The 26,082-nt window shown below is 35.5% G+C and overlaps 1 protein-coding gene across 7 annotated transcripts in view; it reads left to right on the forward strand.

Moving 5' to 3' along the window:
- Su(H) (recombining binding protein suppressor of hairless) overlaps window positions 1-26,082 on the forward strand; it is a 123,650-nt gene that overhangs the window by 62,700 nt on the left and 34,868 nt on the right. For 4 of the 7 annotated variants that reach the window (XM_089101800.1, XM_089101804.1, XM_089101806.1 and 1 more), the window contains exon 4: window positions 24,811-24,861. The exons of 1 other annotated variant lie outside the window; for it this stretch is intronic. In XM_089101800.1, coding sequence (XP_088957926.1) covers window positions 24,811-24,861 — 51 coding nt within the window. Of the gene's footprint in view, window positions 1-12,527; window positions 12,765-24,810; window positions 24,862-26,082 lie in introns of those variants that run through there. 2 more of the 7 variants (XM_089101802.1, XM_089101803.1) reach the window with 2 other exon arrangements.

A 26,082-nucleotide genomic window follows, 5' to 3' on the forward strand; every position in this document is an offset into this window, starting at 1 on the left:
TTTGTGCAGAAATCATTTTTTTTACCTTGATTTGCACTCTTTTAAGATGTTGGCAATTGGCAACCCTGGTTGTGGTACGTAAATTATGTTACTTTTTTTTTTTTTTTTTTTATGGAAATTGCTCCACTGAGGCGAACCTTTTTTTATATCCGTGAAAAGAAACAACAAACAAAGAGCAGATTAAATTACCGTAGTAAAGTATGGATTGATGGTGCTTTCAAACTATACCGTAGAACCTCTCACACTAGCATAACTTAAGACTTTACGTTTATTATTACAGAGCAATTTTTCTCCGTAATATAGGATATGTTGGGTAGACTTGAGTTCTATCTGAATCTCATATGTGTTTACGGTCATCCGGATGCTGGGTCAAAGCTTACGGAACTTACCGGCTAACTACCTCAGTCTACATATAAGTATCTGCCAGCCCACAGTGGCCTTACTCGTTTGCTGTAGTTTTTGTTCTTTTGTTTGTTGTTTGAAGTTTTTATTTTCCGCAACAGTGATTTAAATTTGTTATATTCAGAAACAAATAATATTCAAACATTTCAAATATGAGGTTCTAAATTATTAAATGATGCTCTATTAAGTCCTGGTCCGTCTTTTGTCATAAATAGTTTCATTTTTTTTTATCTTGAATGTTTTTCTTTTCTTTGGCTACTCTGCTCTTGTGAAGTTTTTTAAGTTTTATGTACTTATGTATGTAGTGTATTATCTACTTTCTTCGTTATAGCCTATTCCACAATTATCATGTTTGTATATAATGTGGGTTAAAAATAAATTATTATTATTATATAATACTTTACCGTACGTAAAGGCCCATTACCAAAGAGATTTTTACTAATACCGAAATATAGCTAGTGCTAGTTTGAGCCAATCAGATTTTTTGTAGAATTTTATGACTGGCTGAAAAATTATATGAACAGTTATGATTGGATCAAATCAGTGGTAGAGAAATCTCGGTATTTTTGAAATTGAACTGCGAATGGGCCTTAAGTGCATCTTGCTTTATGGAGAAGTCAATATTGTAGCAACAAAATGGAATGTGTGTCCACTCAAGCCCCAGAAAGCCTTCCACGCTTGATCAGAGCTTTAATCTCTGTTTCCATACTATACTTTTGATTTTGAATAATTGTCATATAATTTTGAACGATGATTATGATGGTTTTATAGATTATTACATCAGCCTACTGTAAAAGGATTTGCTTGAGTGAAAGTTTATGGTGCTTTCACATTACACCGTGGAGCCTTTCACTCTAACATAATTAAAGACGCTAACATTATAGTTAATGTTAGTTTCTACAATGTTAGAGTTTCTACAAGAAACTCTAACATAGTTTTACTCTAACATTATGGTATCTTACGGAGGGAATTTCGTACGTAACGTTGTCGGTGTCAAGTAGACTTTACAGCTCAGCTAGAAATCACTTCAAAGAAAGTATCAGTAGGTGATTTGACACCTTTTGGAGCTCCCTTTTGTGCTACCTGCCTTGATTGAAAACTGGCGATACTTGTGACGTAATATTTATATTATATTTACATTGAATAGACAGCGCTCTGCTAACCACAATTAGTAAAAGATTCCATTTTTGTTTATTTTTAACTAGCCTCTCGGTAGCTTTTCAAACTGTTGGGAAAGTCCCTATCAATTTTTACCAAAATTTTAAGGAAACGTCATCTGAGTAATCTTGCAGCTTTGGAAGTTCCCTGTGGTGCTGTGCAAATTTGCTAATGAGTCTTTTGTCTTTGAGACTGTGAGTCGACGCCGAGGATCGCAAAATGATTTTTAAAGAAATTTCGAGAAGTAATTAGTTGTCCTATGCAAGAAAACAGTTTTTATGATCCAGAAATTGGAAAAAACTGCTCTGAATTGTTACCCAACTCTATGTTACTTAGAGAATACTAATTGAAAGATAATTCAAGCTTCCCAACGAATCTAAATTGAACCGTTGAAAAACTGCTGTAGTCCCAACAAGATTCACATGATATTCTTGACGGTAGTTACGAAACAAGGATTTAAACGTATTCAGTAGATGGGTTCTCTGTTGGAAACTGAACCCAAGTCGTAATTGCTGGTCGATCTCGACGTGTGTCCTAATCGCATTAAATAAACTGGTCGTGTGCGGAGCCTCTTCTTGATATTCTGTTGATGTTTTGATTCACACGTCTTGCTTTACTTCTGCGATTGGGAAAATATATTTTGTTCAGTCAAGAAATTGAAATTCCTTGAGAATATGGATGTGATTTCATATTTGTGGACTTTGCGGTTTCAACGTAGGCTTGTTTTTCTTCTTTTTTTTTTACTCCTCCCATTTTTATTATTCAATAACTATTACAGATTACCCACATACTATAAAAAAGGAAAAAAACGAAAATTTTCCTGGAACTGATTTTTATTTTTTTTTCAACCTCATTTAGTTTCCTCTGGTAATTATTCGCCGCGATTCCTCCTGTGAAGGAAACACTAATAACTAATGATTTATACCATTCAATTCACAATCAACCTTCTTTTCAAATATAATTGATGATACCATGTTAATTACCCCCTCCTCTCCTCCGTAATGGAGCAGTGACGTCGATTCACAAAGTTAGGGGGAAATGTAGTTTCAGGACCTAGGGGAGGGGGCAATTTTATTCATTTTTTAATAAGCGTATTTTTCACTGAAAGGCTCCAAAAAAGTATATAAAAAACTAGGGGAGGGGAACAAATTTAGGGGGTCAGTGCCCCCTCCAATTGACGCCACTGTAATGGGGAAGACATAGCCCTAACGATAAATTTATCCATTGTTGCTTTGTAGCACGGGCCAAAAATGAAAAAAAATTGGGTAAATGTACTGTTTAAAATTCCAAATTACTGAGTTGTTTTTAATTATTAATTGAATTGAATTTTATTGAATTATTTGAATATTTTTGGTTATTTAGAAATAATTGAAAAACATGGATTAGGGTGGAAAAATGGTAACAATTTTATTAATAGAAACTTTCTGCATATCATAATTGGAATTTTGTTCTTGTATTGTTTTATTCAGAAGCTTTTGTAAAGTCTATGGCTATATCTGGCCCCACTAGAAAGGGGACGCCACTGGTATCAATCATTATATCTGGAAAGAGTGTTTATTTAATATATATTTAACACACTTTTTATCCGAAAAACAAAAACTTCCAAGAAAAACTTGTTGACTAATTCTTTTGGATTTCGCAATATTCTTTGGGAATGTGTAGGCACTTTCTTGGGGAATGTAATATTATTGCTCCTTTGCTATTATAGTGTTCCCTTCACAGTGGAATCTTGGAACATAATTATGTAACGCACCAATCCTCCTCCTACCCTGATATGCTCCTCCTACCTAAGTATACTCCTAGACTTGTCCTCCTCCTAACTTGATATATTTAACACACTTGTTGTCCGAAAAACAAAAACTTCCATGAAAAACACATATTGACTAATTCTTTTGGATTTCGCAATATTCTTTGGGATTTTGTAGGCGCTTTCGTGTTTGTGCTTGACAGATTGCCGAAGACTGTCCCGAATGGGACGAGAAGAAGGCAACAGGAAGGATTTAAAGGAAACTGGAACTTCCTGGAGGAAGGGGGGGGGGGGGGGTTAAAGAGTGAAGCTTTTAATAGATTGAGGGGAGAAAGAGCATATGCTGGTGTGTTAGCCCCAGGTTGTTTGGTGCTGCAGTGAGTTTTTAGTAGTAGTAGTAGTAATTCCGTATTTGCGGACTTTGTGGGTAGGTGTTTACTGCAGTCACGCACGCATTTTTTTTCGGGGAGGAGGTGGGGATAATAAAAAAATCGAAAAAGGAGTGTCCAGAATTGTGAAAAGAGTAATTGTCGATTATTGGAAACACATTCAAGAATTATGCTTAGGTAACATCTCAGAAAACCGGTTTCATAGCTATAAAAACAAGTGATGGATGATACAGTGCATTGGACTTGTGCAATTTGGACTATATATTTGCACATTAGGGTTGGGGCTAGGTTACTTTAAGCTGGGTTAGGTTTCCATAATTTTACTTCTTAAGTATTATTTTATCATCATGTTATCAATCAATCAATCAATCAATCATTTATTACCCACAACTAGCAAAAAGTAGTACAAGTGGAGTACATAATAATAAAAAAAGAAAAATTTTTCATTAGGATTAACTTAACTTCAATACTTGAGTGTGTTTCCAATAACCGACAACTACCTGAAAAATTTAGAATGTCGAAGGGGGAGTTAACCCCCCCCCCTTCTCTGTGTACGCACGTGGTTATCTGCATATATCGTTTTTTGTTATAGTGGTGTCATTTTATTAAGTAAATAGGCTTTTAGTTTTATTTAAAAATTTAATTGCAATGTCTCATTTTTTCGAATGTTAATTATGTAAATCGTGTTCATCAAGTCTGATAAAATCCATCGTCAGAGCTTGGAACAGCCATTACTCATGATATAATTAAGGGTAAGTAAATTGAATTAATATAATTAAATGGCGGTTCAAAACCTATGCTCAAATTGCGATGTTACGCATCGTAACGCCCAGCAGTGTACCTTAAACAAGGGGCTGCGTACAGGGGTATCAATCGGGGGGGGGGGTATTTAACCCCTAGTTATTTATTAACAACCCTCCCTCAACCCCCGCTGGTATTCGCTCCTATATATTTAGAAAAACATGTTGTTTTTGGTATTTTCATTGAAAATGCCTTTTTTGCGGTGTATCCAGGGGGATGTTACCGGGTTTGATACCCCCACCCCACCCCCAATTTTTTTTTTTGTCCAAATCGTTATAGAAATAAGAAAAATATGTCAACAAGTTTTTGATAGGTTTTGCAAATGTTTTGTAACTCCTGTCCCTCCAAATAAAAATCCTGGATACGGCCTTGGGTAATAACCCCTCTGGTCTTGGCTATCTTTTAGGAAAGCCACTGGTTCTACCAGGCTTTCTCCATCGGTTTTATCATACAAAATGCATTGTCGTATAATTATTGAGTTCTTAATCTCGAGGGGATGTCTACTTTAGAAATCAGGTACACCAGATGGCGCATCCCAAACGTGGCGGAAACTGTGCTAAGTGTGGTGGTGTTGTGCCAAGCGTGGTGAATTGTTTGGCACACTTGGCGTCCGGAAATGTACTCTGCGTGGTGGAAAAGTGGGAATACATAACAAGTAGATAACAACGTTGAAATATACTAACTTCAAAGGAATGGGGCTTCCCCTGCCACCAATTTCAAAGTTCAAGTGGTTGCTTGAGCTTTACTTAAAACTTGCTACAATACAACAGATATCAAATTTGTTGATAACCACACAATTTTTACTGGTTTTGAAAAACAGACGAGGGAACAGTCTCCCTGCATTCACGGCGATTTTTCTTGGTTAAATGTTTCTTGGTAAATGGTAAATTTCTTGGTAAATGGATTTTTCTTGGTAAATGGTCGCTAATTACTTGTTTTTCTTTATTTAGTATGTCTAAACGGTAAGCCATTGTAAGCAAGGGTATCCCTCCCCTGCCAGACATTGGCATGGGGGGTTACCCTCTCCCCTGCCAATAATAACTATATGACCATTGACTTATATATTCCATGCAACGATTTCGTTTTTCGGAAGTTGTCATGGTCTATATCTACTATATCTCGGTGTATCTACTCCTCTCTCCCTGCAAAAAGCCCAGAGTAGCCCCGTTACCTTTCATTAAGTAAAAGTGTTTGTGTTTTAGCTGCTGCTCTGTACTGTCTATCTCGTCAATATTAACGCTGGAAGCTGGGGGGATACATAATACTTCATTTCAAGTCGCGAGTTAATCGTGCGAGAGTAATCATTACAAATGGAGACTAAACACTTGACATAGCTTTGGCGACTGAGAACAGCTGTTGAAACACAAAACCTAGGTTCCATCACGCCATGACAAATATGTATTAATTAACCCCTTTTTAATGGGGATGGGTGAATCAAGAACAGGAAGATCCTTATTATAGCATGATCTATATTACGTTCGATGTTATACCGCCTTTTGTTTTTCTTCTTTTTTTTTTTTTTTTAATCTGGAATCTGGTTATCGACATTTTCGGTTTTGGTGAATCTTCAACGGTTTTTTTTTTCTTTTTTTTTTTTTAATAATAATTTCGATTGCTTTTATACTATAGTCTTTTGGAAATGGGTATGAATTCTACCATATAATTTGACACTATCTGTTTAAGTAAATCTTTAACGGTCCTTTGTTTACTTTTTTTATTTGAAATATTTTTGGGTATTTGTAAACAAAGCTCCCCCCTAAATGTCCAGCTTCTTACGTTTTCTTGATATATATATATATATATATATATATATATATATATATATATATATATATATATATATATATATATATATATATATATATATATATATATATTATGTTTATGTGTTTATAATTTGCTTATTTTTCGGTTTTTGTCAAACTTGGTCTCCTCCCTCTAGAAATCCCACTGAACATGAAGGGTTTAGATGTTCTTTTGGAAATAAAACTATAGAAAATAAAATTAAATAGATTCAATAGACTAAATTAAGTAGATTAAATAGACTCCAATAAAATAATAATAAATATATAAGAAAAATAAATAAATAGATAAAAATAACTTCGCGAAAGAACTTAAATTTTTTTTTTTGAACAAACCGTGTCCTAGTCCTAGAAAGCGGGATTGAACCACATTTTTCATACAGCTTACTGTTTGATATACGGTTAGTCAGTTATCTAATGCTCTGGAGGATCTCTATTCTTTTTTTTGTGAAGGTCTGTTAACTAACACACTTTTTCATATTTTCCGTTCTTCTGTTTAATTCCATTTTTATTTCAGTTTCTGGTTTCCTTGGGTTCAAAGGAGGGTGTTGAATCCTCTCCATGTCTAATTCCTTCTACGATACTTCATTCATCTATATCATCAGAATTAGGGGAGTTGGGACGTTTTCAATTAGTTTTTTATAGACCCCTCTTTGTTCCCTGAATCATAATCTTTATTGACACTTGTGCTTTTTGATAAACCGTGACAACAAGAGGGGCCTCGGGATTGGCTATTGTTAAAGAGTTGGAGGATCAAAGGGGTTGCATACTCTTATTTGCAGAACTAGCCAACATAATGTCTCCCAATCCTTGCTTCTAGACCTTAATATTGTCTCTCTGAATCTGTGCCTCTGAACCAGCATTATGTTGTACCTCCACACCCCTGATCCTGTCTCTGTGGTGTAAATGAAAATTTGTAGTGCGTATTCCCTTGCAAGGACCTCCGTACTTGCTGCAGAGAGGGAGTATGCGATTTTTCAGAGTTTATCTGTTCTTTGTCAGTGGGATCTGTCCTCGGATCCTTTGCGTCAGGTGTTTCTCATCGATTGAGGTTGTTTTTTTGGGGGGAATTGGAGCAGGTGATACAGTTCAAGGAATATTGAATGTGTCATATACTACTTCCTGTACTTATTTATAATGGTTTTAGCATTTTGATACGTTATACATGCCAGAAGTTATTTACATTATATCAAATATTGTTTCACCTATTTCAACGGTCTTGTTTGTTATCTTTAACATTCTTCAAACATCAGAACTGAAATTCCCAGTGTTGTCAACACAAGCCTTATAATAGGTGGATTATAGTGAGCCTTAGTGAAAAGCCTGAAAAAAGTAATTGAACTTGCTTACACAGGATGAGTTAAGCCTACACGAACCTCAAGTTGAAAAAAGAAATGAAGATATTTCCTTCAGAAGTAAACCCCTATTTATTATTAGCAGCATAAATTTCTATATTTTTTGTTTTGTTTCACGTATATTTTGAACCTTGTTAAAAAAAGAAAAGTAGAAATTAAACTAGAATAAAGTTGAATAAAATTAAATAGTTTTGAAAATGAAATAAATTTATATATATATATATATATATATATATATATATATATATATATATATATATATATATATATATATATATATATATATATATATATATATATATATATATATATATATATATATATATATATATATATATATATATATACTATGTGTGTGTGTGTGTGTGTGCGTGTGTATATAGAATCTGAATAAAGGGGGAAACCTATTATTCAGGGGTGCCAATTGGCAGTGGGAGAGGACATTCGACCCCTCCCCCCTTAGTTTTCAATAAGTACCTTTTTTGTGTTTCCCTTGAAAAATGCCTTTTCTTGGTATTTTCGTCGAAGAAGTTGGAAAAAAAGTTGACCCAATAAGTATAAAAAAATTATCCCATCCCGGTCATTTTCGGGAATTTACGCCACTGCTTCTGCTCTAAAGAATGGATCATCTTAGCGATTCAATAACAAATCTAAGAAAATTGGCAAAAATCTTGACTTAGAAGGAAGAAAATTAATAAAAAAATAAACCAAAATTCAAATAAAATAACAAAATAAGTAGAAAACAAAAAATTCAAATCCCTTATCTGAATTTATGAAGAAGCTACCAGTAAAAAAAAATAAAAAAAATAAGTAATTAAATACTCAGACTTACTTTGCCTGAAATTCAGTTTAGTAGAGCAGCTTGAGGTTGGAGCTTTCATGTGAACGAATCCTGCTAACTGATCATGGAGTTGTTTCTAAATGGGATTTTCTTGTTATATGCTTCGGATACTTCCTGCATAACTACGCCCAATTTCAGTATTTTATTGGAAAATATGTGGTTAAATTTGACTCGTTCGAGGCATAGATTATTCAGGCACAGACATCGAATGTCAGTTTAGATCTATTTCCTTCAATTTCCAGCCACTGATAGACCCGTGGGAACCAGCGCAGGTGACTCAATCATGCCATCTCTTGGAAATAATTTAAAGAAAATTTTCCTTTACTTCGTATTATTTGAAGAAGGATGAGTTTTGAGACTGTGTGCATGATTAGTTCTAAGACCACATTGGCTACGCATGAAAAAAATATACACATTTTGAAAGAGAGTATTCTCAGCCAGTGGGAAAAAAGAAAGGACACATGCAGATATTTGGTTGAGACCTCAGCTTGACCGTCTTCAGTGCACAAAATTCAATAAAGAGTGGAAAACATACGAATTAAAGTCTTAAGGACAAATTAAAATCGAAACGTGCTAAAAAAAAAAACAACACTAAATTAAAATAGACCCTCTCTAAACAACGGCGAGGGGATTGCTTGTATGTTGCTTGGAGAGGGCCTATTTTAATATTTTTTTTTTTTAGATTCGTTTTATTTTTTTCCTTAGGGCTTTTACTCGCATGTTTTTACTCTTTATTTACTTTTATACCACAAAATTCAATGACTCACCTTTGGTCAACCTTTTTCATAATACAACGACTATGTTACTGTGAATGTCCGAAATTGAAGAATGTCGACATTCACTGGTAAATGTCGAATGGCAAAGCTGATTTAATCCAAGCAGAGAAAAAGGAATTTCGAAAATTCACCGCTGCATGTTGACATTGACTAGATTTGGGAAATTCTCAGTAGCAGACTCATTACACTATTGCATAGACTATGCAAATAAGAATTGGTTTCCTCCCCTTAGCTGCCAAGTTAAAAGCCCTTTCATTTTCGAAGGATCGGTTACAAATTCCGAACTTTTCATCCCTCTTGTGTCAAAGCACGGACGCCCATAAGGGGGCTGGAGAGGCGCAAGCTCCCCTGGCTGAATGACGCTGCCTTATATTTTTGTTTTGAGATTTTTATTATACATCATTGGAAGTGCTGGTAACACCAGGTAAGCCCCCCTTAAAATTCAGCTTACGGGCAGCCCATGTGTTAGAGCATTCATTCTTGAGACATGGAGGTCAAAATGTAAAAAAGAATATGAGGAAACCTATAAGAGGAGAAGATCTCCATATTTGTATATGAAGGAGATCTCCATATCCTCTCTTATGATAGGAGATCTCTTCTCCTATGATATCTCTTCTCCTATGAAAGGAGAAGATCTCTGTATTTGAACATATAGATTCGTTCATTTAAGCGTCACCAACCATCCCTGCTCCTTCGTTGGAAGAATCTTTTCACCCAGCCTGTTCTAACCCTCCTTAAAGTTGTGACTTGTTCCTCTTGTGTTTACTTGTATTTTTACTTTTTTTTATAGTGAAAACAAGCATATTTTTCAAAATTCCGGAGAGGGGGGGGCAGATTGTTGTTTTCAATTTTCAATTAAAATACCAAGAACAGGCATTTTTCAATGAAAATATCCCAAAAAAAGGTTTTTTTACTCTAGGGGGCAGGAATATGCCCCCTCTATTGACGCTAGGCCTACTGTATGTCATCTTGCGTGTAAATAACTTAGGAGTACCTTCTAACTGACCCAAACTGACCCAACTCCTTGGAGTACCTCTATAAACGGTAAAGCAAATAACCCGCCCATCGTTGAATGAATGAATGATTTTGTTCCGTGACTAAACCCGTAGGGAATATTTCACTATCTAATCTCTACAACAACACTAAAAAATATCAGAAGTCTGAGAACAAAAATAGAACAAATAGCATAAAGGAATAGGAGAAAAAACAAGAAACAAGGAAAATCCACTAAGAACAAGTAGATAAACAAGAAAAGAAAAGAGGAAGAAAAACAGCTGAAAGAGAAGACCAAGAGAGAAAGAGAAGAAAGCTTTATAAAACATCCGGTCGGTTTGTCCAAATGTGCTAAAACAGGGCCGTATCCAGGATTTCTTAGCGCGGGGAGGGGGGCTACACAAGTTTTTCTGGGGGGCTACACAAGTTTTTCTGTGGGGGGGGGGGGTACAAAAAAGACTAAAGAATGCATCAACAATTTGTTTATATTCATTTTATTACGTTTGTACGAGTCGGACAAACATTTCGGGGGCTCAAAAACCCTACCCCCTCCTGGATACGGCCTTGCTAAAACTGTATGCCGATCCTCTTTAATATATCAGATAACAGTGAAAACTCTTGTAATTTGGAATGCGTTTCAATTACTTAATTTTCATAAAGTTTACACTCAGAAAGATAATGAAACAGTCTGTTCATCACCACAAGCACAGGTTGAACAGTGGATCTTATTAGTTCTAAATAAAAAGAAATTCAATTTACAATTTGCGTTAATTTATAAATAGGTGGTTTTTACAATTCCACCCGTGGATGTTCAACATTTTACTGTATTCCCTCCAGCCTTGCCAACGCTATGAAATTACAAGTTTTCCGACGAGAAATTGTACTGCGAAAGATTGATTCGTACCAATTTGCTACAATAAGAGGTACATTTTCGATAAACTGAAACATGAAGAGTAATCCGAGTCAGAAAGGAGCAAGTAAAATCCAAATGTGCCGGGAAATTTGTTTTGTACCAGTGGAGGTTCTGATCTCTCTTGTGCCTGGGGCAAAATTAATAATTGCTTCTGGGGTAAATTTCATTTTTAGTCCTTAATGGGGCCCCTAAAGGTGACTTATTACCTTGTCTACAGTTTTTCAATTATGTTGTAAAGTTCGAAAATTAGTTAAAAACTAACTAGATATAAAAAATTACCTTTGAACAAGGCCTTAAACAACTCTTGAAGATGTTTCAGTGCCCTGTTAACAACAAAGAAAAAAAACTGAGCAAAAAACAAAAAATAGGAACAACAGTGCTACCCATGCAAAACAGTGATTTTAATTGTTATTCATGATAGGAACTATGTTTTGCTGTTACCATTTTGAGGGGATCAGACTCTTTAGAAATTCTTAAAATTCGTTTTTTAAAAGAACTTTTTATTCTTAAGATTAATGAAAATGGTACTGGTGCATTATATATAACACAGCGCTATAGACTGTACAAGAAAATACAAATGGAAGCCCGTCAAACGGGTATTTGCAAGAGATAATGGATTGCAAAGCGTGATTTCTCATCGCGTTTACAATATTTAAACTATTGGTTTTTGGGGTTTAGGTGGGGGGAGTTAACTAGGTCAGGTTACATTTTTAATATATGCTATGCTTTACCCCCCCCCCCCTAATGTGCAAATATATAGCCCAAATTTGTTTCTAAAATATTATATTTTCGTCCTATTTTATTTTATTTCATTAGCATTAACCAAACTTGACTTCTTTCGTGTGTTATATATAATGCACCAGTACCACTTTTTGTTACTAGCCCCTTTAAGGGCTCAAAATGGAATTTGCACCAGAAGCAATTATTGAATTTGGAAGAGCATAAAAAAAGTTATTCGGTGATGTATTCGCATTCTTCCAAGCTAAATTATATGAATGTTTATGTATTTACTCCAAAAACAGTACAATTGTACCGCGTTGTCATCGATAATTCTCTCCCTATCTCGCTTCCAGAAATAGTTGAAACTTGTGTTCCGCTCAGCCTCGCGTCAATATCTAGTCTACGTAATATATACGAACTTGATCACTTATTTGTCACAGAGCGGAAGAAGTAGAATACGGCGCATCCACAGGGAAGACACCTGCGCCTTTTCGCCGCAAGTCTATTGGATGACTTGTTCACAAAGCTCATTTGTGATTGCCTCTATCAGTTAAAGCTATTGGCTCCTCCTACCAAAGGAGCTCTGTAATTTTCGTGTCTCCAAAAAAAAAATTCGGTGGGATTTTCATTTTCAGTCATACGTGTTCTATCGGAAATTACTTAACACTGGATAATATGTTGTGCTAAATAAGTGCTTCAGTGGAAATATGTCAAGTCATAATCTTTATAGAATCCCTCAGTATGACTATGGTATTGATGAAAATGTACACTATAGGAACCAGTGCAGTGTTTCACAATTGCATGTTAACCCCTTTCAAGGATATGAAATGCAAGCGCATATGAATGGAATAACTAATATCAATAGTGGTAAGAATTTTTATCCTCACACTATTGAGTATTCCAACAACAAAATGTCAGGGTTCTAGACTATGTACCTGTCTATTATCCCGACCACACTCAAAAACTGAAGTTAGGTTATTCATAATGAACTATGCAAAAATCTGACAAAAATAGAATACTTTAGTAAGAAAATTATGTAATTTACAACAGAGAATATGGAAAGCAGGCCTCCCATAACGCATTATATTAAATACCTAACATAACTATATATTAGATATTTAATTAAAATATACCTACATTGTAGTTTATCTCACTCAGGCTAAGCTAACCGAAAGCAGACAGGAAAACCGGTTTTACCCAGATCAAGAAATTGAGTGCGGTTGGGATAATAGACAAGTACCCTGAAATGAAATAGGGATGTCAAAATACGGCCCACGGACCATAAATGTCCCTAGCACATTTGGCCCATGAATCGAGGTAACGATACTTTAGTTTACAACTTGTGATTAAACACAAGGTGATTTGAATCACAACGTGATTCAGAACAAGTACTCAAGTCCCAACATGAAGATGGGGGGATATCGCGCTTAAAGATTTGTGTGGGTTGATGTTAATTTTCAAAAATAGACACAAAATACAGCATTAATATATTTTACAGTTAAAAGAAAGTATATTCATTAAAATATCAAAGTAGGCACAAACGCCAGTGATATATTAGGTAAAAACAGTCCAAATATATGGAATTTTTGAATTAAAGCGACGTTGTCCGTTGCAATAGCATCAACTGAGTGGGCTGGGTGGCGGTATTTGATCCCCATGGATTTTTCACCCCTAGAAGATTTTGAAAAATACTTTTTTGGAATATTTTCATTGAAAAATGCATTCTTGGGGCATTTTCATCGAGAAAGTAAAAAAAAATGTCCTTCCCCCCTAGATTTTGAAAAATGTATTTTTGTTCCTACCCCTGCGTTTTCGTGAATTGACGCTACTGATCCGTTGTTACTTGGTAGGGTCTAGATTGGATCCTCCATGACTCTATTTGAATTCTACGCCTTATAGAATAGAAAGCAAATATACTTCTGGTTCTCAGATGCATTTTGAAAAAAAAAAGAAAAAAAACCTGTCCCTTCAAAATGTATGTTTTTCACCCATAAGCTAAATGCTGCAACACACTTGATTTTGAATTAAAATCAAGTTGCCATCAAGCCACGGCTTATTGGAGAAAGAGAGACAGACAGTTGAGTGAGAGGCAAAGCTAGTATAAGCCTTTTTCAGGATAATGATGTCATTTTCACTTGTTGATTGATAGTATATCGTCCATCCATCCATCCATCCTAGGGCAGAACTAAGGTATATAGTTATAGAACTAAAAGGCACGTTATTGTAAAAGTTGAAACTTTAAAAAGGAACTATTCAGACAAATCTATATCCTTATCCTTGATTGGAGTCCAATTAAAATTAAAATCTTTAAAGAACTTTCCAATGTTTGCCCCCATGTGATTTGTTTTTACACACTAAAGCTTAAAAGATTTTAAAAGAGGGAATATTCACACAAGTTCCTATACTTATCCTTGATTGAAGTTCCATTTAAAATTAAAGTCTTAAAAAATCTTTCCAAAGTTTGCCTCATGATTACGCCATGTTTGCCGTGCGTTTTTCCGACATTCAGCGACGGTTTTCAGGAAAGCAACGCTTGCTTCTGTGCCACTGGCTATATATACACATATTTATGCAGCTAGAAAACGCCTTTAACAGAGTAACAAAAACGAGCGAAAATAAGAACTTCTGTTAAATATCCTTTCTGAATAGTTAATTGTCCCCTCAGTTACACATAAATACAGGACCTAAAGGCTGAAGCTCAGGCATTAGGGTTTCCTTCTCTCCATGCCCCAACAATTGAATAATAAATTTAGTCTTCCAGAGGTCAAGAAAGGTTTGGTTGCTGCGAGGGGGCTGTACATAGGAATCCACTCACTTTGCCACTCACAGTTTATATCTATTCTAAAATTCCCTTATTGCCTCAGGGAGTCCAGAAACTCCAATCGTTATAGGGTGGCTTAACTTTCCAATATTTGGCACTTTGAGCGGTCACTAAGGTAAGGTGTTTCTTCCGTCGCTAGAGATCTGTACAGGGCTTCACCCCCACCACTACTTCTTGATTTGAGAAGTTGGGATTAGCTTTCATAGACAATCTTTATTCCCTTATCTTGGATCCTTGCCCTACGCCACTCCCATCGATCTTTGTCATCGCCTGCTGGCTCCTGGCTCTTAGCCCCCCCCCCCAAAGAGTCCTTATTCTGGACTACTGTCATACAGGGTTATTACGGGACTGTCTCTGTGCTAGCGTCTTTCCCGCGGCCAAAATCTCCTGTCAGTATCTGAAACTCGACATTCTCAGACACCCTTTGATGTTGGCCATCCCAACCCCCATCTTGTGCTGATAAAACAATATCCGTTTTTTATCAGTTTTTATAAAGTTTCATTTTTGAAGCTACTTTTAGTAGGATCGTTTAAAGTCCGATTAGGCTTTTTAGACTACTAAATCTCATATTCATGTTGTCGTTGCGAAATCTCAAAGTTGCAAATTACGACTCTTAAGTAGTAAACCGTTCATATACTGATACAGAACCTACTGCTTTACCTTATAAATTTCTTTGAGATAATCATGGAGGAGCCTACGCTGGGAAAGGGCTTTTGGGTCCCGGACACTTAAATTATCCGTATTGTCTTGAATCTCTTGTGTAATTTGCTTTTTTTGCGGGGGCGGGGGGACTGACGATTTATGTCACCCCATGTAGAATGATTATTCTGGCTACGTTGTCCAGGGGCTTTGGAGAAGAATTCGGAAAAGATCATTACAGCCAAAAAGATAAAATTTGTTTTTATCACTTCAAATTGCTATTAAATAAAAAAAAACAAGTTTTTTTAACTGAAAGTAAGGAACGACGTTAAAACTTAAGACGAACAGAAATTATTCCGTATATGAAAGGGGCTGTCCCCTCCTCAACGCCTCGCTCTTTACGCTACAGTTTTTATTGTTTTAAAAAAAATAAAAGTTGTGAGAAAGTCAAACTTTAGCGTAAAGAGCGAGGCGTTGAGGAGGGGACAGCCCCTTTCATATACGGAATAATTTCTGTTCGTTTTAAGTTTTAACGTCGTTCCTTACTTTTAGTAAAACAAAAACCTGTTTTTTTTATTTAATTTTTGAACGTTTTTGAATTAATGCAGATTTTGATTTTGGCTCACCGTACATGAATAATTAAAACAAAATTTGAATATTAATTTTATTTTATTTGGTTAAATGGCTTTCTCGAAACTTGTTTAATTTTATTTACGAACGTGTTTATTAGTAATAAATATACGTAACTTACGAATTAACTTACGTAACGAACTTCTATATTCATATATTTTTAATACGTATATTAGGGGGCTCGCCCCCTAGTCAATACCTCGTTCTTTAAGCCTCGCTTTTAATTCTTTAAAAATGACCCTTACTTAAACAGTTGGTAAGTTGTAATAAAAAGATAAAGTGGGAACACTAAAAAATATCGGTCTCACACAGTAAGAAATAAATTAAAGTACGAGTATAATAATACGAAAAATATTTTTCTGGTCGCTTTTAGTGCTGTCTTTGCTCTTTGTTTTCAGCTGTACAACTGGTTTTTTTTATGTTTAATTTCTGATCTTTTTTTTTAATAATGCTGGGAAAACCGGCGCCCCCGGCATAGCACTGTCCCGTCCCCCATGACAACTTCCTTCATGGCAAGATTTTCCAAAATAACCCCTGACCCACTCACCCCCCTACTACCAGAAAAAATCCCCCCTGAAAACGTCTGTATACTTCCAAATCACCAATACTATATGTTAACAGTGGGTAAAGTTCAGAACTTTCAGCCCTCCCCCCGGGGAGTTCGGGGGATTAAGTCATCCTAAGGGACATATTTCTCATATTTTCAACCATGCTGAACAATATGGCTATCTCAAAATTTTGATCGGGTGACTGGGGAAAAAAATGAGCGTGGGAGGGGGCCTAGTTTTCCCCTCAATTTTTTGGTCACTTAAAAAGGGCACTAGAACTTTTAATTTCCGTTCCAATGAGTCCTCCCACGATATTCTAGGACCACTGGGTCGATACGATCACCCCTGGGAAAAAGAAAAAAAAACAACAAATAAACACGCATCCGTGATCTTTCTTCTGGCAAAAACTACAAAATTCCACATTTTCGCAGATAGGTGCTTGAAACCTCTACAGTAGGGTTATCTGATACGCTGAATCTGATGGTGTGATTTTCATTAAGATTCTATAACTTTTAGGGGTATTTCCCCCTTTTTTCGAAAATCAGCCAAATTTTCTCAGGCGCGTAACTTTTGATGGGTAGGACTAATCTTTATGAAAGTTATATATTTAAATTCAACATTGAAATCTAATTCTTTTGATGTATCTATTGGTATCAAAAACCCGTTTTCTAGAGTTTCGGTTACCATTGAGCCGGGTCGCTCCTTACTTACAGTTCGTCACCACGAACTGTTTGATAAACATTTCCGTTTTGTTTTAGACACGGCGATAGATCAATTTTTGTTTCCGCAGTAATTTTTGTACTCAATGTTAAAGAGGATCTGAGATAGTGTTATAACGTTCAAAGGCGTGCAGAAGCCTGCAAAAACGTCGACTGCGTGAGGAGCTGTTTGTGGATTGTCAGTTTCTGAAGCTCATTCAGTGAGCCAAAGGTTTAGTTAAGGTACACTCCATCCAAGCCCGTATCCAGGGGGGTCATTGTTTGACCCACCCCCCTCCTGGAATGTTTGTCCGACTCGTAAAGACGTAAAAAAACGAATATAAACAAATTTTGATGCGTTTTTTAGTTTTTTTTGTACCCCTCCCCCCTCCCGAAATAATTTTGTGTATGGCCCTGAATCCATTCTTTCTATTCTTGTTCCCAATTCACTTGGGTTAGACGTTCTTATTGTGCCTTCAAACGTTTTAACCGAGGTTAGAGACAACTTGGAAAAGAGCAATTTCTCCAAGCGACCAGTACAAATTCAGAAATTAATAGCCTACGTCCAGCACGTGTTTGAAGACTGAATATGCCTTTATTGCCTTTAAGCAGGTGAAAAGACGTCCAGGTAGGCCTAGTGCTATTGTGATAGTAGTTTTTAATTGTCACGCTTGGATCACTATTGTTGCGTTAGAAAATTGGACCGACGGCGCGTGGCTATATGCTAAGAATATTGTGAATAGGTACTTAGACCGTAAATCCTTCTTATTGAAGAAATTGGGTAACGGTTTTTCGTGAAACCAGTGTTCCAGGCGTGGCTGACTTTTAACGGAATGAAGAATTTGTACAAGGAATGGAGACAAGTAAACCCTCTTGTTCAGTTGCAGGTTCTTTCTCTGTTTTTCACGTTTTATGTACTCAGCTTGGTTACTACTACGAAATCCACTAATATAGTGGGTTTGTTTGATCTATTATTGTATTAAATCGAAGTGGACTTTGACACCAAACGGATATAGCAAGGGTACTAGTTGGGGAGGGTTTTTTGACGCCCCACCCGAGATTTTGAAATATTTTTTTTCTTATTTTATTGAACAATTCCTTTGTTTTCGTATTTGCATTGAGCAAATCGAAAAACTTTTGAATTCTCCCCTTCTCCCCAAGATTTTGAAAAAATGTCTTATTGTATTTCATTGAAAAATACCGGTTTTCGTACTTGCATTGATCAAATCAAAAAACTAAAAAATTGCCCACCCTAAAAATTATCCTAGATTTTAAAATACATTTTGCCCCTCCTTCTCCCATTTTGGGAATTGACGCAACTGGCAAAAAAAAAACAACAACAAAGAAACCTGTAAATGTACGACCGGAAAGAATTATAATAATGTTAGGTTGATTAAACTTATCAAACTATCGGTAATGGAGGATGAGTTTGTTCTACTTTATGCAATTTTTATTTATTGATTATTGTTCATTTTGCCTGTTTGTAGAATTTCAGACTCATCAGATAGTTCATTAATATAGTTTACATGTTACCTAATTTTTGGAACCCCCCCCCCCTGTTTCTAATTCTTTTTTTATCAGAGTTTTAGTTCAACGCAATACTTCCGTTATCAAAATGGATGTGGTTCCCCTAAGCATGCTGCATTATTAACATTAATTAATTAATCATGGACACTTACCCATAATACTAATTAGAAACAAGATTCAAAATTATCTGTAGTTTGTTCGGTTTTCTAACAAATAAACAAACTGGAATTACTTAAGGAATTACATCAGTGCTTAGGACAGTACTTAAATTACTAAGGACACATAGATAAAAAAAAAAACATTTTCTATCCTCAGGGGTCATCATCGGTCGATTTTTACCTAAAACCCGTAATTTTTTAAGACTTTTCTATGATTGTTTCAAAATTATATAGTTTTTGTCAGTTTCATATTTTGTCAGTGTTGCCACGTTGAATCGAAAATAAATAAGCAAAACAATATTAATTGATTTGGTAATGCTTTTCGTCCGTAGGAATTCAAACATTAACAATCTTTTCATTTCCAAAGACAGCTAACTTATCAAACAGTTCGTGGTAACGAACTGTAAGTAAGGAGCGACCCGGCTCAATGGTAACCGAAACTCTAGAAAACGGGTTATTGATACCAATAGATATATCAAAAGAATCAGATTTCAATGCTGATTTCAAATATATAACTTTCATCAAGTTTAGTTTTATCTATCAAAAGTTACGCGCCCGAGAAAATTTGGCTGATTTTCAAAAAAAGGGGAAAGACCCCCTAAAAGTTATAGAACCTTAATGAAAATCACACCATCATATTCAGCGTATCAGAGAACCCTACTGTAGAGGTTTCAAGCTTCTATCTACAAAAATGTGGAATTTTGCATTTTTTGCCAGAAGAAAGATCAGGGATGCGTGTTCATTTGTTTGTTTGTTTGTTTGTTTTGTTTTTGTTTTTTCCCCAGGGGTGATCGTATCGACCCAATGGTCCTAGAATATCGTGGGAGGGCTCATTGGAAAGGAAATTAAAAGTTCTAGTGCTCTTTTTAAGTGACCAAAAAAAAATGGAGGGCAAGTAGGCCCCCTCCCACGCTTATTTTTTTCCCAAAGTCACCCGATCAAAATTTTGAGATAGCCATTTTGTTCAGCATGGTCGAAAATATGATAAATATGTCTTTTAGGGTGAATTAATCCCCCTAATCTCCCAGAGCTTGGGACAAATTTTATTAAATTTACAAATTTTTACATTATAGTTTTGTTGTTGGGTAATTATAAAGAATTTTACTGTTGTTTCTTTTTATGTTTGGGATAGGGATGGTGGGGTCAGGGGTTAGGTTGGAGGATCTGTTAATGAAGGAAGTGGTCATGGGGGAAGGGAAATTGACATGAAGGGGGCGCCGGACCTGCCAGCATTATTTATTGGTTATTGGGAAGTATACAACCTTTTTCAGCAAGGACTTTTTCTGGAGGGGGGGGGCTAGAGGAGGGAGTTACTCTGGAGAATATTTCCGTGGAGGATGTTTCTTTGGGGTAAGGGACATTTCTATGAAGGGGGCGCCGGATTTCCAAGCATTATTTAAAAAACGATCAGAAATTAAATAAAAAAAAACAAGTTTTTTCAACTGAAATGTAAGAAGGAATATTAGAACTTAAAACGAACAGAAATTATAACGTATGTGAGGGGGTTCTCCCCCAAGTCAATACCTCGCTCTTTACGCTACAGTTTTTTTTAGTGCTTTCAAAAGAGCTATCTATTCTAATTAAACGGCCTTTGTGATTCAGGGGTTTCTGAATCAAAATTTTTATTAACTTTTAACGTAAAGAGCGTGGTATTGACTAAGGGGAAAACCCCTTCATATAAGTAATAACATATACGTAATAAAAAAAACAATAAAAAAACAAGCGATACGGCTCAATAGTAATCGAAACTTTTAAAAACGAAATTTTGATGTCAATAAATGTATCAAAAGAATGTGTTTATAATGCTGATCCTAAATATATAAATTTTATTAAGTTTAGTATTACTCATCAAAGGCTACGAGCCTGAGAAAATTTACTCGATTTTTTAAAGAGGGGGAAACATCCCCTACAAGTGAAAGAATTTTAATGAAAATCACACCGTCAGATTCAGCGTATCAGAAAACCCTATTACATAGGTTTCAAGCTCATATCTGCAAAAATCTGCAACTTTGTATTTTTTGCCAGAAGAAAAATATACGAATATAGAAGTTAGTTACGTAAGTTAATTTGTAAAGACTTCCATTTAGCAAAAGAAAAGTAAAATTTTTATGCAAATAAAAGCTGTATTAACTAAAAAAACGATCAGAAATTAAATAAAAAAAAAACAAGTTTTTTAAACTGAAAGTAAGGAGTGACATTAAAACTTAAAACGAACAGAAATTATTCCGTATATGAAAGGGGCTGTCCCCTCCTCAACGCCTTGCTCTTTGCGCTAAAGTTTGACTTTATCTCATAACTTTATTTTTTTAAACAATAAAAAACTTTAGTGTAAAGAGCGAGGTGTTGAGGAGGGGACAGCCCCTTTCATATACGGAATAATTTCTGTTCGTTTTAAGTTTTAATGTCGCTCCTTACTTTCAGTTTAAAAAATTTGTTTTTTTTTTATTTAATACCTTCAAAGGACAGCTACACCTTATTAAGCTATTTGGTCCATATATTTTTAATTGACTTTTTGCTGATTGTCCACCCACATTTCTTTTTTTAATTAGTTGCCTACTACTACCGAACACTGTATATTATGGTCATTTTTGTCAAAAGTTGAATTCCTAATATTTTTCTGTTTTTATGTGAATATATGTGGTTGTGTAAATTTCCACTTAACTAATTTAAACAATTAGATCTTATTTTTACTGTCCTTGGGGCTTGAATTTATCTCTTATTCCATTTTGAATTGCTGTCTTAATTTTCTTCATAGATAGGGCATAAGAAGAGTTTAAGGACATTAAGATATCTTTTCTATCTCCAGCACTCATGGAACCATTTGTTAGTTTACGGGAAATGGATAAACAAAGTTGAAAGATGGGATATTAAATGGACTCTCAATATACACCTGGCACTTCCCATGAACTAGTCGGGGAAGGTGAGGGGTTCTACAGAACGATGCTTTGTCGAAACATGCAAAAAGGTTCTTCAAAGAACATGATGATATGATGGAATGCACTTATTTATTTTTGATTTCTAGATGCGTAATGGTTCCTAGGACTGGTTGATTTGCAATGATGGATCTTTATTAATCTGAGGTAGAGAAAGAGAGTGAGCAGCTGTGTTGACCTTAGAAGACCTGGTGCTGTAGTGAACTGTTAGTAGTTGTAGTAGTAGCAATTTTTTTTAATACTACCACTATTACTACTAACAACTCAGTGCAGCACCAAGCCACCTGAGAACAACACAGCTACACGCGCTCCTCCTCCATCCCAATCTGTTCAAAGCCTCCCCAATTACACCCTCCCGGAAAGTTCCCATTTCCCTTGAATCTTTCCTTACGACTTCTTTCCTACCCATTTGAATACGACCTGCTTTTTGTTTGGCCCTAGACGGTTGGCGAGTGCAATACTACGTAATAAAATGTGACAGGATCAGGAGTTGAGAAATGGTACCGGAAAACTTAAAATGGGACCAAAAATATAAAAAAGGAGGCGATTAACTGTTGAAGAGCCCAGTTAACAAAAGTTACGACACGTTTTCTATACCTTTCGGCATGGTTGTGAATTAGGGACTAAATAGGGAAATAAGAGGAAACTAGTCGCACGATATATAAAGTACAGTGAGAAATGTTCAGCGTAAAATTGTCGTGTCGCCACTATATTAATCTGGAGAAGTAGAAGGAACCTCCCCTTTCATGGAAAATTTCATACAACTTTGGTGATTATTATCTTTCTTGAAATTATTTTTAGTTAGAAATAATTCGTCTTAAAATTATTTCTATAATTGATCAAAATAATTTTTAGTAAGTATGGGTGAATACGCAAAGGCAATTGTACTCTTCGCTAATATGAACTTGTCAAATAAAAGTATACTATAGATATTTTTCAGGGTTTTTGGTAAATGGATGTTACATTTTGATCGGTTTCGCTTATCAATTCGTTAAGTTTAGGGAACCTTTATGTGTCTCGTTTCCCAATTTGCCCCGATTAAATGTAACTTGAAACTTCAATTACCCGAAAATCCCTTTATGTAGGGAATGGATTTGTAGGGAATAGTATGTAGGGAATAGATTTTGATTTTGGACAGTCGATGTGTATGCGAACCCCAGTAAATGTATTTACTACAAGATTTCCATTGTCACACTCTCAAGTTCCTGCTAACTATTATAAAAATTCTAGGATGTGTAATTAAAGGGCATCGATTTTTAAACTCCTATTAAAAATGTCTGTGATTGACCCCTCCCCCATCATTCAATTAGCCAAAACGTCAGGAATGTCAAAGGAAATGACTCCTCCCTTTATTGTTAAGGGGTAAACTTGCACTCGAATGATGGTAGATCTTACGTAATTACGTACATTTCGTACCCTTACATAATTTCGAAATCGAGCTATAAAGAATTGTGAAGCTTTTAATTCATCAAATGTGCCATTCTCCATAAAGCTGCTGAGTCCACATTCGGAGAAATTTGAAAAGAAGGGGAGATGGGTCAAGGTTGAGGTCAAGGTCGGGTTAAGGGGAGGGGGATACCGGATTTAATCCCTCCTCCCTCCCCCCAAAAAAAAACCTTGTGACTCGTAAAAAAAAGTAAAAAAAATACATAGAAACACATACCGGTATTGATGTCTTTTTTTCTTTTTGTTAATCCGTTTCAAAACCATACTTGGCCACTGTGATTACTTTAGCTTCCAATATTCTAACATTGGTTCACAGATTTGTCTTCCTATTCTTTCAACCTTTTTTCAATTGTGAAAACACCATGGGCTTTGGCTATTCTGTTTTTAACATCTTCGCTGCATCCACCGCCTTTGCTAATAATATTGGGTACTTTCCCATTATATGGGCCTTTACAAGGAAACCATTCACGAGAAACCCGTTTTTGACGGGTTAATTCAAGACACCGCTATACAGTAATGCAATGCTTAGCGTGGTTTTCAATGCGTTTACGATATTTAAACTGTTGTTTTTTGGGGTTTAGGGGGAGAAAAAGGTACCTAGATTAGGTTAGGGTAGGTTACGTATTTAATATATGCAATGCTTTACCCCCCCCCCCCCCTAATGTGCAAATATATAGCCCAAATTTGTTTATAAACTATTATATATTCATCCTATTTTATTTCATTAGCAATAACCAAACTTGACTTTTTAGATAGGCGCATATAATGGGAAAGTACCTAATATTGCCTAGATAAGCAATTCTATCCACTTGATCAATCTTTCGTTAGTCACTATTACCTCTTCACCTTCACTTATTCCCATTTTTCGTGACTTAGTCTTCTTAACATTTATTTCAAACCTTTTCTTGCACCCCTACTCTCAAAACCTCCAAAAAGTTCATTCATTTTGCTAACATTTTCATCTAGGACAAGCAAATTATCAGCAAAATCTTAGTCTAGAAGAGTTTTACTTCCCCATTTGATTCCATACCTTTCTATTGGACTTTGCTGTGTTTTTTAGGAAAACGTCCTTCAAAATAATCCACATAAATGGGGTAAAACGCAACCCTGCTTAACTCCTGATTCAATGCGAAGTCAGGTGCTAATATCACTTCCTACATTGACCACAGTAATGTTTTTCTCGTATATATTACTAATAATTTCAAAGTGATTTAAGCAACCTATTGCCGAATGAAGCAAGGCAAGGAAGCACCCCCCCTCTCCATGTTGATCTAAAGCAACCAGGTATTTATTTATTATAGTACACATTGTGTCGGGGGCGTGGGCAAAGATATTGAGTTTTTAATGTTGTACGATTGCTAGTTCATTGTGATAATCAAATAGTACAAATTTGCAGAATTCTATTTATAAGAACTTTAGAGGGTTATACATAGCATTTATCAATATATTAGTAATAAGAGAGGTGTTACTAATTTAACGAATATATAATTTCTACTATTTCTTCTCTTGGCAGATTGGCAAAGTAATGCAGATGTGAAGGTGATATCCCCCAACTATGGAAGATGTAAGAAAAATATATATGTGAATGTCTTGAGCAAGGTTGTATCCAGGAGGGGGGGGGGTTACTGGGGTTGATCTCCTTTCCCGAAATTTTGGTCTGACTCCTAAAAAAGTGACAAAAATTCATAGGAACAAATTTTGTATGCGTTTTGTAAAATTCACTTCCACATGAGAAAATACCCTCCCCCCCCTATAAAATCCCGGATACGCCCTTGGTCTTGGGTTATTGGTTTTTGGTACGGTGTCAGTCGGGCATCCTTCTACTGGTGTGAAATTTCAAAACAAAGCTTTGTCCCAAAAATGTGTACACACTTCAATTGAAAATAAAAAACAGTTTATATTAAAATATCTAACATGTATAAAATGTAATATAATATACACATCGTTTAATTTTTTTGTCAACACCTGTTTCGAAGCTCACGCCTGATCTGCAGCGTTGCCAACGCGGCACAATTGTACCGTTTAAAGTATAATTTATAGGTCCTGACACAATGCGGCTCTTTTGGATATTTTATGCTACAATCCAAAATTTCTGTTGATACGGTTTGATTGTTATCCCTTGGTTAAGTTTTACTTTTTCGAAACTTTTGAAAGTCCACCAAACACCTCTTATTGATGCTAAAGAAAAGAGGCTACCGTCGAACGCCTTGCAAACAGAAATCTCCGTAAATCTTGAATGAAACATTCTACGATAAAACATTGCTCAAAATTAGTTTTTGAGAGAGAATAAAGATATTAGCGTAAAAAAAAAACTGCTTGTTTTGGTTTATTCTGGCATTTTTGATACGTGCTTTATTGAGAAACAAAACGTTTAAAGAAGAATATAATAAAAAAAAAACTGTATCTTAATATACAAGACAGTTGTATCTTTTGCGGTAAATTTTGTCGAAAGACCGACACAGCTTGTCTCGAAGTGTTGGCAACGCTGCTGCTATGGCTGAATCATTGCTGATGTTACATTGTGGCGTTCGATGCTATTTTGAGCCTTATTCTTATTCGCTTCGTTTCTTATTCGCTTCTTGAGCCTTGTTCATTCTTTAGCAAGGTATTAGAAGTGTCTAGATGGAGAGCTTTTTTTAAATTCCTTGCAAAAAAGTAGACAGAAATAAAAAAGTCTTACAATAGAAAAGTCGTCTTCTAAATAATTAAAACATGTGTCTTCCATAACAGAATAATTCAACAAAAATGCTATAGAACTGAATAAGAATAGAATAATTAAATACAA

Source organism: Artemia sp. Qi Xiang Cuo, chromosome 15, assembly GCF_049724085.1.
Source record: "Artemia sp. Qi Xiang Cuo chromosome 15, ASM4972408v1, whole genome shotgun sequence".
Taxonomy (NCBI): Eukaryota; Metazoa; Arthropoda; class Branchiopoda; order Anostraca; family Artemiidae; genus Artemia; species Artemia sp. Qi Xiang Cuo.